Genomic DNA, 15,226 nt, shown 5'->3' on the forward strand with positions numbered 1-15,226 from the left:
CCATTTCCTGTCACGCTTTATCCCTGCTGTGGTGGCAAAGGGTGCTGGTGCCTATCACCAGCTGTCTACGGGCGAGAGGCAGGGTACGCCCTGGACAGGTGGCCAGTCTAGCGCAGGGCGAGGGATGATTAAAAAGCTGCAGGAAGAGGAACCTTGACTTTTACTCTGGTATTAATGCAGCTTTCAGAAAACAAATTACTGCTTTTACCATATTACTCTGCATTTTTCTGCTCATAGATACTTTGGGTCAAATCATCTACTCTAAATATGTTCATTTTCCAGTTTCTAAACTGGAGACAAATCATCATTATGTTATAGGATTGATATAAGACAGGAACACAATGACCTTCAGTCTAACCCCTAGAACTCTACGGACCCACCGGCGGGTCCAGCTGCTACGTGACCTCGTAATTTTACCAAACCCCCAGTATTGATGTAAAAAACATATTTGGCACAGTTTGGTGACATTTATGGATAAATGAGCCAAAATGGCCCCTCCACCTAAGAAATTTCTCACTAATACCATTCTAAAATAAATATGATTCATCTGATTGAGTCCAAATTTGGTATATTTTTACACAACATTTAGATTTAAAAGTCTGTACTACTTTTTTGTACTATAAATAATATTTTGGTAGTGTTTTGCAATGTTTATTTCAAAGAAAATTTTGGCGAGGTTCAAAAAATGCAAAATATTTTGTATTTTGTCCCTAATATTTCAGGCAGGGTCAAAGCTACAATGGTGCTGACACCAGAAAACCATTCTATGACATCTTACCTTTACAGACGTACCAAAAGTTTCTTCTTAAATCTAATAGCTTTGAGGCTATAAGTTATTTACTTTTGTGTGTTTTTGTCAGGCAGAAATTTATTTATACCCCCTTAGGGTGTAAGAGGCTAATGGAGCAGAGCTTGCATCCCAGTCAGTTGTGTATTTTTAGTAAACAGGATAAAACATTACTAAGATACTCATATGACTCAGCCAAAAGACTAAGATTTAAATGAGTGATAAAATGCAATTTCCATTGTCATAGATGAATAACGATAGTTCAGTGGGTGAAATGGACGCACAGAGAAGTTCAAACGCCATCACATTGCCTTATTTGGTTCTGGCCTGGACTTTTGTCATGCCATCAAATTGACATAGAGACCAGCCCACTGGTTCACTGGCCCAAGAACATGAATAGAGGTAGATTTAGGTATGAAAAGTAGGACATGTCCGGGAAAAAGAGGATGTCTGGTCACCCTACCATATCAACAATTTGATTTTCAGCGAGTGAGCACGTTTTTATTTATTTGTGTAGCTCAAAGAAAACACGTCCAAGATTGTCACCTAAGACCTTCCTCTCCCTAGTTAGTCTGCTTCTGCTTCTGCAGAGCTAATGTTTTTGCCAACACAGGGACCCCTCCCCTAATGAAAGAGTTTGTGTCATCATGGTCTGACACTGGGCAAGCTGTCCTCACACAAACACATGAATACTTTTTCACCAAATCAAATTCTTACAGCCAGCAAAGATGATTAATGTTGGCTATTTTGAAAGGTACCATCAAATCTGCAGCTAAATAATAGACAGTTCCTAAGCTGTGCAAGAGAGATTTGATCTCAAAGCTTGAAGTTATAATATCTAGAAAGAATGCATTAATTAGTCAGAAATACAGTTCTCTGATGGAGGAAATGCAGAAGCCAGACATTTCATTGGCAGCAGTCGTCTAATGCACTGCTTCTTCTGTTTATTGCTGATATAGTAGATGAGTTAGCCGATACAGACCATTTATATATGAATCTAAGCTTAAAAAAAAGCAAATATTTGAGACCAGAGAAGAAAATCAACGAATGTTCTGCTCTGTCTGGTGTTATAGTCTTGATTACCACAGTTGGTGTGGAGAGCTCTTCAGGTAAACGCAAACCTTTGCCTCTTTTGACATTTTTGCAGTAAGAACATTTTTTTTTCTGCAGATGTCCAATAGTCAACAGGACGTGTCCTCCTGGTCAGACGTGGAACATCAAGCAGTGTCAGTGTGTCAGCATGGCTTCCGTTGGACAAACTAAGTCCTCTCCTCCACCGCTGCCTCCTCTAAGACCACCGCAGCAGCACCATGGTAGGTGTTACTGTTTTAAAGTTAGGTTCAACTTATATTGCTCGTTTTTTCGATCTATAAAATCATGCTAACCGTTGTTCCTTGGTCAGATTAAAGTCTGGACTCTGGCTGGGACACCTTCAAAATATTGTCATTCCATTCTAATTCCAAAAAAGTTAAAATATTGGTATTGGGCTTCTTTTGATAGCCTGAAATGCCCCATACCTGTCTATGTCTCTGAAAGGGGGGTTGTTAGAGGGAATTGTTAGCCTGACTGAATAGGGGGGGTGTTCTGTTCGCCTGTAAAGGGGTTTGGGTTGTGATGATGGGCAGAAAGGAAAGCTGAAATCTGATTCCACCCCCTCTGTTTAGTTGGTTTTTCTTAACATAGATGGCTTCCTTCACGCCCCTCTCATACCACCTATTTTCTTTGTCCAAAATGTGAACATTCTGGTCCTCAAACGAATGTCTTTCGTCCATAAGGTGTAGCTGTACCACCGAGTCTTGTGCCGAGGAGGTCAGCTTTTAAAAACCTAAAATGAAGCAATTGGGTTGATTAATTCCTACTATCATCACAACCCCAACTCCTTTGCAGGGGACAGAAGACCTCGCCTGTTCATCCAGGCCAACAATTGCCTGTAACGTCCCGCCTTTTAAAAGCCACAGGCAGGTATGGGCCATTGCAGGCTAAGAAGCCAATCGACCCACATTCCAAAGGGGTGGACCCGTTCGTCCAGTTCAATTTACGTGTTTTCTAAACAAAAACAAGGCTTTGTTGGGGTGCTGTATAAAATCTGGAACTCAACGCTCTTTCTGACGTTCTGAATTGAAAAAGCTTCCTGGATGGAAGAGAAACGTCTTCAAACTTGGAAACAAAGTCCAGTGGATTGTTTTTATATTTAACTTTTTGGAATTACTATGACCTGGATGACAGAGAATCTTTACCAGCATATTCCATTCTACAAAGGTGGCATTATGTCAGCATCAGAAAACAGGCTTCAATCAGAGGCACCCATATACAAGTCATTACTGTATATGTGGGCCATATCTGGCGATGATATTCAAATTTAGCTTCCTAATCTCCATAGCAAACCTACTGACAGGGAGCAGAGACCTTTTATGCTGGAGGCAACCCTGATTCAATTCAATCTCTCAAAAGAGAGTTTAAAAGGGTTTTTTCTCTCCACGCTCGCTGCATGCATGCTTTGTGTTAGGGATTGCCCGAGGGGTCAACGGCACAATGCAAGTAACTGTTGACTGTTGCTAGCTGCTCACCCAGGAGGATCCATTCCTATAAGACAGTCAGCTGGATGTCCTTAGATTGAAAACTTTCAACCAATCTGTCTGGAGGATTTGATTCAGTTGTGTCTGTAAAAATCCTTGATAACATGTTGGGAATTGGTGACATCTGAATTAATTAAGTTAAACTGAATCAAGCACAATTTCCACCTCCAGATCTCCTTTGTAAGTAGAAAAAAAGATGTTTTTGGGCTCAAAACAAACATGTTGGTGTCCTGAGACAAAAGTAGGGCTAGCTAAATTCTCAGCTTGGTGTTTATTGGGAAGAATGTCTTACTGTTGTAAAGTTGCAAGTTTAATTCTGGCTGCCTTACCTGTCAAACAGACCTTTAACATGGCACTCTACCTGAGCTGCCAGCTAACACATTGGAAACAAGGTTCAGTCAATTTAACATAAAACAGATTAAAGTGGAGATTAAAACACTGATGTTTGCTGTGAGAAAGAAAAACAGAAGTTTTAGTCTAGAAACCTGATAAACAGACCCTGTAGGGATTCCTGTTTTTTTTTTTTTTCATATTCTTCTAAAACACTCATGGATGTGTGAGATCATTATCCTGTTCAAATCTGCCCACTGCTGTGGCTTTCTGACTCACCTTAATCCTCATAATCAGTGTTTGTTACGGTTTTTCACCAGCATTAACTGAGCAGTAACTGATGCAGCTGCTTAGACGTTGAAGAAACTTTGAGGATGTCGTGTCAGTGAAACTTAAAGTCCATCTGCACCTAGTTTCCTTGAAATGTTGTTTGGCTCTAAATGTCAGTTCAAGATGACGCTGCTCGCTTGCTGGACTGACGAGGCGATCAGTTGCAGCTGAGGTGAAGTATCATGGCTTAAAGCAGTAAGATTGGGAGGGAAGGGGTTCTTATTGTTTTATGGGATCTGCAGATGTTTTTTGTGTGAAAGTTTTAGCCTGTTAAACTTTGTGCTGATAATTACTGAATACTGCCTCCGCTTGTTGAGGCTCTTTGTCATACCATAGATTTGGCACCAATTTCATTGTTTTTCTTCTTAGAGATTTAGGTTTATGTTTTCAGAAATTCCTCCTCCCTCTTTGTTTTAGACGTCTAAGTAGACCACAGACATGTGTCCAACCATCCAGCAGTCAAACAGCTCACCTGTTTCCTCAGTTTGTCTTCTGTTGATCAATTCATTTCATCGCTTTGATGCAGAGAAAAGTAAAAACATTCAGGACACATGTCCCATGATGACTAGAATCTTCCATCCCTTCACTGAATCCAAGGTTATAGTTTGATTATGAAGGTAAAACAAAGAGTTTGTTTTTGTTGCCTGTGTAGGAATTTGTTCATTCACTTTAGCGGCCATCTTCTAAATGATGTTTGTCATATAAGTGATTCCCTGGTCCACATCAGTGCTCTGTGAGGAATGTTCTCATCAGAACCCTCCTATGTAACTTCAGAGGGTCAGATCCATGATATTACTACGTAGACGCCTCATTGGATGCTTTCAGCAGTGAGGCCGACGTGTCTTTTGGGACGGCCATCTTGGGTCAGACCACAGTTCCGACAGCTGCTGTCAGAATGAATAGGAGGAGCCTCAGATCTTGTTTTAATCACATGGAAGAGAAGTTGAGGATAATATTGAAGCACTAACTTCAATATTAACCCTTTAAAGACCAAAACAAATATTACAAATTCATTCAGATTAAAAACTCTTTAAACAGAAATCAAACTGGATGAAAAATATACATACAGTTAAATATTTTGCAATTAAATAGTAAAATAATAAACACAGAGTTTTATATAAATATTTGCTAATATTATACAAAATAAATAGTATATATATTTCTACAGTAGTAGCCATTTAAAAGTTCCCCACTTTCTTTAAAGGGCCCTTGGCTGATCCTTGGATGGTCCTTGGATTGTCCCCTAGAATTCCTTTTTAAACATCAAGAAATGAATTAATGTAGAAATTAATGCAAGTCAATGGAAAAGCCTCACAGCGATAGTGAGAGATGTCTTTATGAGTGTCTACAGGATCCTCATTTTACTTCATGTTTGGCCCTGATAAGACTGTGTGTGGACCCCATTTAAACAAATAAAAGCAGAGGAATGCAGAGACTTCAGTGACCACATCCAACAAAGAACACACAGAGTCTGACTCACAGATTGATTGGAAAAATAATTATTGGAGGGAATCAGATGTTTACAGAAAAGATCACATTCAGAGCTGCTGTCACATTGTTTCTTGTTTGGCAATGTATGATGGGCTGTTTCAAGACCTTTCTTACATTAGTTTAAACATTTTGTGCAAAATCAACTCTTTCTGCCATCAGATGGAGGAGCTACAATCATTCTGCATTCTATGGTAAGTGTGCATAGCATTTAAATAACGGTTCAAATTCTTATCCCCACAATGCTTCCTGGGTGCTTCACAATTGCTGCTAACTGCTAACCAAGGGGATGACTTACATGAAAGTGATGAATATTGTTCTAATCTACAATTATGTCCAATATTATAATTATCACTTCCTGGAAGTGAACTTGATGCTCACACTAAGGGGGAACATGCAAACTACGCATAGTGAGAACCGGACCCGGATCCTAACCCAGGTTCTTTTTGCTTAGAGGCAGCATCCCAGGCCCCCATTTTCATTTCATAATCAACATAATTCATTGTATTTATACTCGCATCACAGCATTTTAAAGCACTTTTACACAGACATTTCAACCAGATCCTCCAGTCAGATTACTTCAATGTTTTCTATCTAAGTTAAACCACCTGATTGCATTCAGTCATTGACTTGCAGGATTGTGTCCTCCTGGGTGAGCAGATGGACAGTAGACATCCCTTTGCATTGTGTTGTTGATTCTGGAGCAATCTGTCACACTGAACATGCATGTGGCTACAGTGGGGAAGAAAAACCTCCAACAGAACCAGACCGAGTGTGAGTGGCCTGAACCGTGTGTCTCAGTTTGTGCAGAATGTAGATTTGCAAAGCATAAACCAACCATGTCACATTAAAAAACCAGCCAATGGCTACGAACTGGACTAAACACTGGAAAACAGGCCCAGTTCTGTAATCTGTAATGGGGTTAAAGGCCCTTGTGCCCTTTTAGGCACGTCGCTAGTTCTACTCACCTGAGTCAAATAATGAGGTCATGGGCAGGCTGACCCCTCGCTCCAGGATGGTGTCAAAGCTGAACAGAGCACTAGGCCAACAGAGATACAATTCTGTTGGCAGCTGTTTGGCAGCTGTATCTAATAGAAACCTGGGTTGTTCCTATTCTCTTCTGTCATGAAATAAATTATGGGGCTCTAGATAGATAGAAGAGGGTCTTTCATACAGTAGCAGCCATTCAAGGCCCTTCCCAGTCAAACTCCACCCAAATGGCAGCCCACTCCCCTGCGATTCCCAGCAAAATCCCCTCTAACTTCCAGCCACTGGCCTTCTCCTGGGCATGGATATTTTTTTACTCTGACTCCACCCTTCACTGAATTACAGGGTCTGACCAGAAGATGGTGCTTCTCTTTAGATCTTAATGTCCACAAATCATGACCAAAAGGATATTTTAGTACAAAGTTGAGTACAACCAAGGACCAACCAAGGGCCAACCAAGGACAAGCCAAGGACCAGCCAAGGACCAGCCAAGGGCCAGCCAACGACCAACCAAGGGCCAACCAAGGACCAGCCAAGGGCCAGCCAAGGACCAACCAAGGGCCAGCCAAGGACCAACCAAGGGCCAACCAAGGACCAGCCAAGGGCCAGCCAAGGACCAGCCAAGGGCCAGCCAAGGGCCAGCCAAGGACCAGCTAAGGACCAGCTAAGGACCAATCAAGGGCCAACCAAGGACCAGCCAAGAGCCAACCAAGGACCAGCCAAGAGCCAACGAAGGACCAGCCAAGGACCAGCCAAGAGCCAACCAAGGACCAGCCAAGAGCCAACGAAGGACCAGCCAAGGACCAGCCAAGAGCCAACCAAGGACCAGCCGAGGACCAGCCGAGGGCCAGCAAAGCACAGTGGGGACATTTTGAATGGCTACTACTGTACTACTGGAGACAATGCTTTTTCAGATTAAATTAGTTGTTTTTCTCTCCAGTGTACTAAGGTTGCAAACTATAACGTTGGGAAAAATGTCTTGCTCAGTGGTTCATCAGCCTCTGGCGAGAGGAACATAAGGAACCAACAGCTCCAATTGCAGGGATCTATCCCTCTCATTAACCCTCACCCCAGTGTTGGGAGTCAATGAGTCAATATGCCTTTCACTTCTCAATATGTGGAGGTGGGGGTGTTGTTCTCAGTCTGACAGACTTTTACTCCACTGAACGTCAGTGCAGGGAGAGGGATTCAGAGCCAACAGGGAGTGGAATATGTAGCTCTTTGTCAGCAGATAGTGTTTCTGTTTAGTTCATGTTTTTTTTTATATTTAGAAACACAAATATTCCCACATTTATTGTTTCTTTGTGTTTTAAACAGATTAAAGATCTGTTGGCCATTCTTTTCTCCATATTTTGATGTACTTCTTATTTTCTTTTGTTTAGAAGATAATCTGCTGTTTGTGAAATCGAGCCAGATGGAAACCAATTATCCAAGTAGGCTGCAGGAATTTCCTTGTTTGTTAATGTTTGTCCCTTTGTTAATCATAATCAAAGATTAGCAGTGTTTGTTTTCAAACAGTACTGAATAACTCAGATAGTTTCTTTTTAAAAGATAAAGTAGTGTTAGTCAGCTTCATTCACTGTAATCCGTAAGGAAACGGGTTGGTAGAGAGAGAGAGGAGGACACATAGCAAAGGTCAGAGGTCAAACCAGGAAGTGTTTTCTCAGTAACCAACATACAAACCCATTAAGAAATACTTACATTTATGTTTTTTTTTTTTACGCAGTGAAGATCTATAGATTCATTACACAAAGATTGAAGTTGATTGCTGTTAATTGTTATGATTTTTCTGCTAATAGAAATACATTTAAGATCCAAGTAATACTTCATAGCAATATGAAAATAATCCATCCATCTTCTTCCGGAGCCTTTTTCCAGCGATTAGTAGACAAACGGCGGGATACAATCTGTACAGGTCCCCAGTCCATCGCAGAGACATGAAGCCATGCAAACAACACACCCAATCAGAGAAGAGATGCCAGTTATCCAAACCATTACATTTTGGGACTAGAAGGAAGGCAGAGTACCTGGAGAGAACCCAGACATAAACAGGGAGAACATGCAAATTCTACACAGACAAAATGCCATTAATCTTAACACTGGACCTCCTTGCTGCAGCGGTGGATGATAGCCACTAGCTAGAGAGAGCGTGAACAACATTTACATCTGCAATCAGCATTCAACAAACCCAATCATTTTTATAAACTTTCATTGTGGACCGTACACTCAGAAACAACATGTGAGTATTAACAGATGTCTGATATATAGAGTAGATGGCATCATCTGCATTGGTAGATTGATAAGGATTATACAGAGTGTTCAACTGAATCAACTGAAGTGTGGTAGCCTCATACCGGGTTAAACAAACACTGCTGTTTAACGTCTAAATGTCGTTACACCTGGTAAAGACATTTAATAGGACCCCTGGTGTCCTCGAATTAAGTCTTGGGCAGCGTTCACTCTGCTGTTTGTTGTTTTACTGCTGTGTCTAAGCGGTTAGAAAGCAGTGTCTGAGATATACCAGCTCTATATTATCTATAAACATGGCCCAACTGGAGCGCTCATTCTGAATGCTTAACTCAGAGCTAAGCAGCCAGCAGCTCTCAGGTATCTTAATCTTTAACCTCTTCTCCACAGGCCGAAAAACCCATTTAAACCCACAAACAATCGGCTTTTAGTTGCAGCGGGAACAGTGCACTGACACGCGTCAACCTGGGTGAAACGACTTTGCCGGTCTGGATTAGCATACAATGGGAACCGCAGACCACTAATTTTGTTTGATAGCGTGGAGCGCAACATATGGACATCAACACACCGCTTAAATAACGTCTGATCAAACAAGCTGAAACCCTGCTTACATTCGATAAACACAGCAAAACGCTGCTGGGAGAGATTGAGAGGGATAAAAGTGCAAATCAATAGAGCCACTGACTACGCCCTGGCTTCGTAACATGTTGCTCTCCGTTGTTTACTTTCCTGATTTCTGTCGCACTGGTGACATTATCAACGCTAACCCAGTGTGATGGCGTCAGGCCACACAGCTGCCAGCGAGGAGTTAGATCCAGTTTTTTTGCCAGTGAGAAAGGAGCCAAATGTCGAGTTTAGCAAGTCGACGCATGTTTGAAAAACGCTCGTTAACCTGATATTTTCAGTGGGAAAGAGGCTTTAAATATAGTAGTAGCCATTCAAAATTTCCCCTCTTCCTTGATGGGCCCTTGGCTGGTCCGCTAAGATTCCAATCGATCTTTGTACTAAAATATTCTTCTGTCATGTTTTGTGGACATTAAGATCTACAGAGAAGCGCCATCTCCTGGTCAGACCCTGTAATTCAGTCAGAGTAAACAAATATGCAGCCTAGGATAAGGAGGGGGTCACTCCAGTGGCTGAAAGTTGGTTGCCATCCGGCTGCCGTTTGACTGGGAAGGGCCATTTTGAATGGCTGCTACTGTAGTAGACACACTAGTATACAAAGTTCTACTTTTTGTTATTAATTAACTTTATTTTACATTTATTTTCAGTTAGTTTTACTTGTGTTTTGGTTTCAACTTACTTCCTGGCATACTGGTCTGAATCCCCCCACCCCCAAACAACCAAAAACAAACAGAAAATGTTTTGTTGACCGCAGCAGCGCTAAAACTGATGGAGAGGGTCTAGAAACCTGCCATATATAAAAAGGTATAACAGGGTCATACAAACAACAGCCTGGCATGATCTGATCATCAGGTTGGTTATGTGTTGCTGACATCTTTGTCTGAAGAAAACTACACAGATTAGTCAATTTCTTGAACACCAAGAAATATCAGGTGTACAAGAAAAATGAAGCTCTATTGGATTTTTATAGAAAGTGAAGCTTTGAATGTGTAAAGGAACAATCTTTTTCAGAATAGAATGATGCTATGATGAACCGAGGTTAGTGCTTTCTAAGTGAAAGTTTAGTAGTGGGTGGAAGAAAAGAAACTGTGGAATTTGGTCTCTCCCATTAGTCAGTTGAATTTGGTCAATGCAAGACCAACATTTTTCAGCATTCTTTGTGAATTAAATCCACAAAAATCATAAATTGAACTGCAAACATGCAGCTAGTTTGTGCACCTTTTATGGAAACCAAACATTTCCTTCAGCGAATGTGTTTTACTCCCTGTTTTGAAGAAGCCTAAATGAGGGATGTAAATCAGTGACTTTGAATGGGGGCTAATCTATGACTATCAAAAACTTTCATAAAACCAGAGATTCTTATTAAATGAAAGCAGTATACGTCAGGTGTTTGTTGTGTCCTTTTTGAGCCTGAACAGAATTTCAGCTCTGGTCTTGATCACTGAAACATCTTTGAACAGCATCATCGTCTGCTGGCAGTATTTACTCATGCATCCATCAGGTCAAATTCTGAGTGTCTTTCAGGTCTTTTCTCTCTTTGCATTCTTTTTTTTTTTTATCTCAGACTTTTCCTTTAATGAGCTTTGCTGACTTTAGTCATCAACTTTTCGTATCACATGCAATACTAACGGTAAAAATGCACAACAATCTTTTTTCTACTAAAAAATTCAATTAAATCCTATAATATGATATTAATCCCAAAGGAAAAATAAATGTTGCAGTAACTGGTAGCTTATTTTATAGTTGTTGATAGCTGTAGGTAAGAATGATCTTCTGTAGAGGTCTGTCTTGCAGCTGATCTAGAGATGCCTCTGACTCAAAACACTTTGTGGTTGTTTAAAAATCTTCTAGAGATTTTTTAGGATGCTCACTGGTCCATGATTTTCTTAACTTTATGAAGAATCCTTCTTTGTTCCTAGAACAGAGAACCTTCTTTATCAGCTGGTTGAGCTTCTTTCAGTCTTTTGCTCTGATGCTGAAACCCCAGGAGGAAGAGATGAGACTCTCCCAACAGACTGATGGAAGATCTGCAGCATCTGAAGGACCTATGCGTCCTCTAGAAGTCCAGTCTGCTCTGTCCTTCTTGTAGACAGCTTCACAGTTGTGTCTCTAGTCTAGTTTGTTGTCCAGGTGAACATCAGAGTATTTCTACTCCTCCTCCACTTCTTCTCCCAGGATGTTAACAGGATTCAACTTGTTCCTGATTATTCTTAAACCTCCAATCATCTCCTTGTTCTGTTGACATCCAGGATCAGATGATTGTTTCCACACCATTCCACCAAGTAGACCTCCATCTCTCTGTGCTTAGCTTCTGCTCCATCTTTGATGCTCCCAATGACTGCAGAGTCATCCCATTATTTCTGCAGATGACAGGACTCTGTCTGGTCCTGGGAGTCAGAGGTGATAGAGGGAAAAAGGAATGGAGAGAGTACCGCCCCCTGTGGTGCTTCGGTGCTGCTGACTGCTTGATTAGACAGCAGAGCTTCAGTCTAATAAACTTTGCTCTGTTTATGGAGCAAAAGAAAGTGTAAAACACAGGAATGAAATAGAATACATCCTAAGAGCACCCTATTTAAAGCAGAAAGTCTCTTATGACACCAGAGTAACCAACTGGTGTAGAAACTTCAAGACATACTACATTACTGGGCCCCTTTAAAAAACGTTTTTCTCACATTACCTTTAAAATGTCAGCTATTTTTCCATGCTTTTAAGTTTAGAATGTGAATATTAGCAGTAATAAATGAGAAACAGAACCTTATGCTATTGTTTGTGTCTCTCTTTGCATCTCGGCAGACATCTTCTCATCAGACTTCTGTGGCGCAGATAAAGAGCTGGATGTGGAAAGCTGTCAATGCGTATGTCGCCTTAAAAAGGACTGTGGCCCTAACCGACACCTGGACAGAAACACTTGCAAATGCGTTTGCAACATGTTGCGGGCTCCATCTTGCCCCCTGAACCACGTCTTCAACAAAGAGACCTGTCAGTGCACATGTAATAAGACATGTCCGAGGCACCAGCCCCTGAACAAGACAAAGTGCTCCTGTGAATGTAATGAATCCCCAAACAAGTGTTTCCTGAGAGGAAGGCGGTTTCACCAAGCAACATGCAGGTAAGGAGGGAAATGATGATATTTAATCCCCCTACCAAGGCTTTTCCGATCAGCTTAGCAGCACACGTTCTGAGTCTTCAATGTATACACATGCAAGTTTACACTCAGATTAATTCGATGTAAATCTAAAAAAAATCAATGATCGGGCAGCATAAAGTAATGTGCCTTGAGCTCAATGTGAAATATAAGATTGTAGCGTGCTAATGACCTCCCAAAGCTGTCACTTAGCTATTTCCGCTCCCCACAGAGGGGGAAGTACACACACATACACCTACATCCATCCATCCTGTCCAATTCTGACCCCGTGTGACCCTGTTAGAGAGTGATTTATGAGTAGAACGTAGCAATGTTTGGAACCTGGCACATGCTGGTGGGGTTTAAAACCTGTGTTGGACAAAAAGGTGCTTGTTCAATTAGATTCTTCTAAATAATGTTATCAGCTTAAAGTGCTGTTGAAGTTATTTAAAATTCAAACAAGCTATGCAAGGAAAACCTGACAGTTGTATTTTATGGGTGAGAAAAAAAAGAAGCATTTTAGTTTTTCATCCAAGGTATTTTTAGCATCAGTGCTCATTCCATTTAGATTTCATTCTCAGGCTTCATTCACTAGCATTGTCTTCTGGTGAGGTACGGAAATACCCTGGCAATATAAATGAAAAGCAATTCAATTTGATTTATTTCTATAGCGCCAAATTCACAACACATGTCATCTCAAGGCACTTTAAAGTTCACCAGATCATCCAGTCAGATTGATTTAAAGTTTTCTATTTAAGGAAAACCAGTTGATTGCATCGACTCATTGACTTAAAGGCAAGCATGCTTGTAGCAACAGTGGAGAGGAAAAACTCCCTTTAACAGGAAGAAACCTCCAGAAGAACCAGGCTCAGTGTGAGCGGCCATCTGCTGAGGCCGACTGGGGTTCAAGGAAACAGAAGCAGACATAGAAAAAGAAGCATAGATACAAAAGGCAAATATGTTGATGGCAGCAGCACAGCTGATATTTCTCTCCAGGATGGAGTCACAGCCAAACAGGAACAGACCAGATGAAGCTACTATGAGAAAAAGCATAAAGTTAGAGATTGAACTAACAGATTCTGCAGAGTGGGAGAATAGAGATAGAATGAAGCAGAATGATGAACTAGGGGTCCCTATGTCCTCCAGCAGTCTAAGCCTATAGCAGCAGAACTATAGAGATAGCTCAGGATAACCTGAGCCACTCTAACTAGAAGCTTTATCAAAAAGAAACTTTATAAGCAAATCTTCTGAATTACATGTTCCCTTGTTAACTAACTTTTAAATAGGTTTAATAGGAAAGAGTTTATATATGATGGTCAAGAGTTTCAAATGCACTGGAAATACATAAATATGCAGCAAATGTAAAACATACTGCAAATACAAGTTGATGATATACAATAAAATAAGAGCAGCACATAAACACACAACACATGCAATGTGAAAACGCAAAACAAAGTAGCTGATTTTCTGTGCGTTGCTCTATTTTAGTACTTTAAATGACCGCTAAGTACAGATGAACTGCAAAATGTAAATGCACTGCAAGTACATTAAAAAGCTAACATAAAAACATGTGCACTTTAAAAATGCTGAATGGAACAAAGACAACTTTGAGTTTAAAAAAGTTGCGTACAAACCTAGAACAACAAGTGTTCTAGACCACTAGGGGGAGACGATTCCCATTTTGCAGAGGACCCGACCTTTAAGATCAGAGATTACATTACCTCAAAACTATTTTTTTTTTATCTTTGTTCTTTGTTTACTGATTCATTTTGAAATTTGTTCATGCTGTTTCTTTTCACTTCCAGTTGTCTAAGGCCTCCATGTGAGGTGAGGCGACGGAAGTGTGAAGCAGGTTTCTTCTTCAGTGAGGAGGTCTGTCGCTGCGTCCCTTCCCATTGGAGGCGGTTGGACTAATTCCCTTCTTAAAGGTGATCATCAAAGGCAGACTTAAAGAATCAATTACATCAACTATCACATATAGACCTGCTGCGCAACAGGATTCTTATCAGCCATGGTGGCAGCTAAGTGAGTGGATCCTGATGGAGTTGGGGAAACCTTTAGGATTGGAATAAAACATGGAAAATTGGACATGAAGACGTGAGAAATGCACTGATTTTCTTCTAAGGACATAAATTGGAGGATAAATGAACAGACAGGAGGGAAAATTGCAGGATAAAAAGAGTAAAGGCTCAACTTTTTGTCTAATAATGTGTTTTAAAATATTTGGAAATTATTGATGTCTTAGTATTCTGATGTGAATAATTCATTATATTATTTATTAAATGGTATTTCATCCTTCGTGTATTGCATTTTTTTCCGTATTTTTTTATAAAAATACACTGTGATCATTATTTTTGTATCATGTATGTCAAGTATATGTGTGTAAAATAAAGTATCTTGGATGTTCTCTACTGTTTTCTGTGTGTTGGTGAAGATTCTCAGTCATCCAGGTCTAAACTTAGTTCCCAAGTTTGAAGACGTTCCTCTTCCCATCTAGGAAGCTTTATACAGTAGCCCAACAAAACCTTGTTTTTGCTTAGACAATATGCAAATTGCACCTGAAGAATGATTGCTGCAAATTGAACAATTCCCTCTAAAGACCCCCCTTTCAGAGACATAGACAGGTATGGGGCATTACAGGCTAACATTGAAGCTTAACTACCTCAATTCCAAAGGGATGGACCCATTCATAAGTTTCAATTTGCATGTTTTCTAAACAAAAACAAGGCTTCT

The 15,226-nt window shown here is 40.5% G+C and overlaps 1 protein-coding gene across 1 annotated transcript in view; it reads left to right on the forward strand.

Annotated features, from left to right (window-relative positions):
* Positions 1–14,894, forward strand: part of vegfc (vascular endothelial growth factor c) — a 97,215-nt gene extending 82,321 nt beyond the window's left edge. Inside the window, exons 5-7 of the mRNA XM_038276829.1 lie at positions 1,958–2,100; positions 12,163–12,478; positions 14,299–14,894. Coding sequence (XP_038132757.1) covers positions 1,958–2,100; positions 12,163–12,478; positions 14,299–14,407 — 568 coding nt within the window. The 3' untranslated portion in view covers positions 14,408–14,894. The remainder of the gene's footprint in view (positions 1–1,957; positions 2,101–12,162; positions 12,479–14,298) is intronic.
* The last annotated feature ends 332 nt before the right edge of the window (positions 14,895–15,226 follow it).

This window comes from Cyprinodon tularosa, unplaced genomic scaffold, assembly GCF_016077235.1.
Source record: "Cyprinodon tularosa strain WSP-4 unplaced genomic scaffold, ASM1607723v1 ctg128, whole genome shotgun sequence".
Taxonomy (NCBI): domain Eukaryota; kingdom Metazoa; phylum Chordata; class Actinopteri; order Cyprinodontiformes; family Cyprinodontidae; genus Cyprinodon; species Cyprinodon tularosa.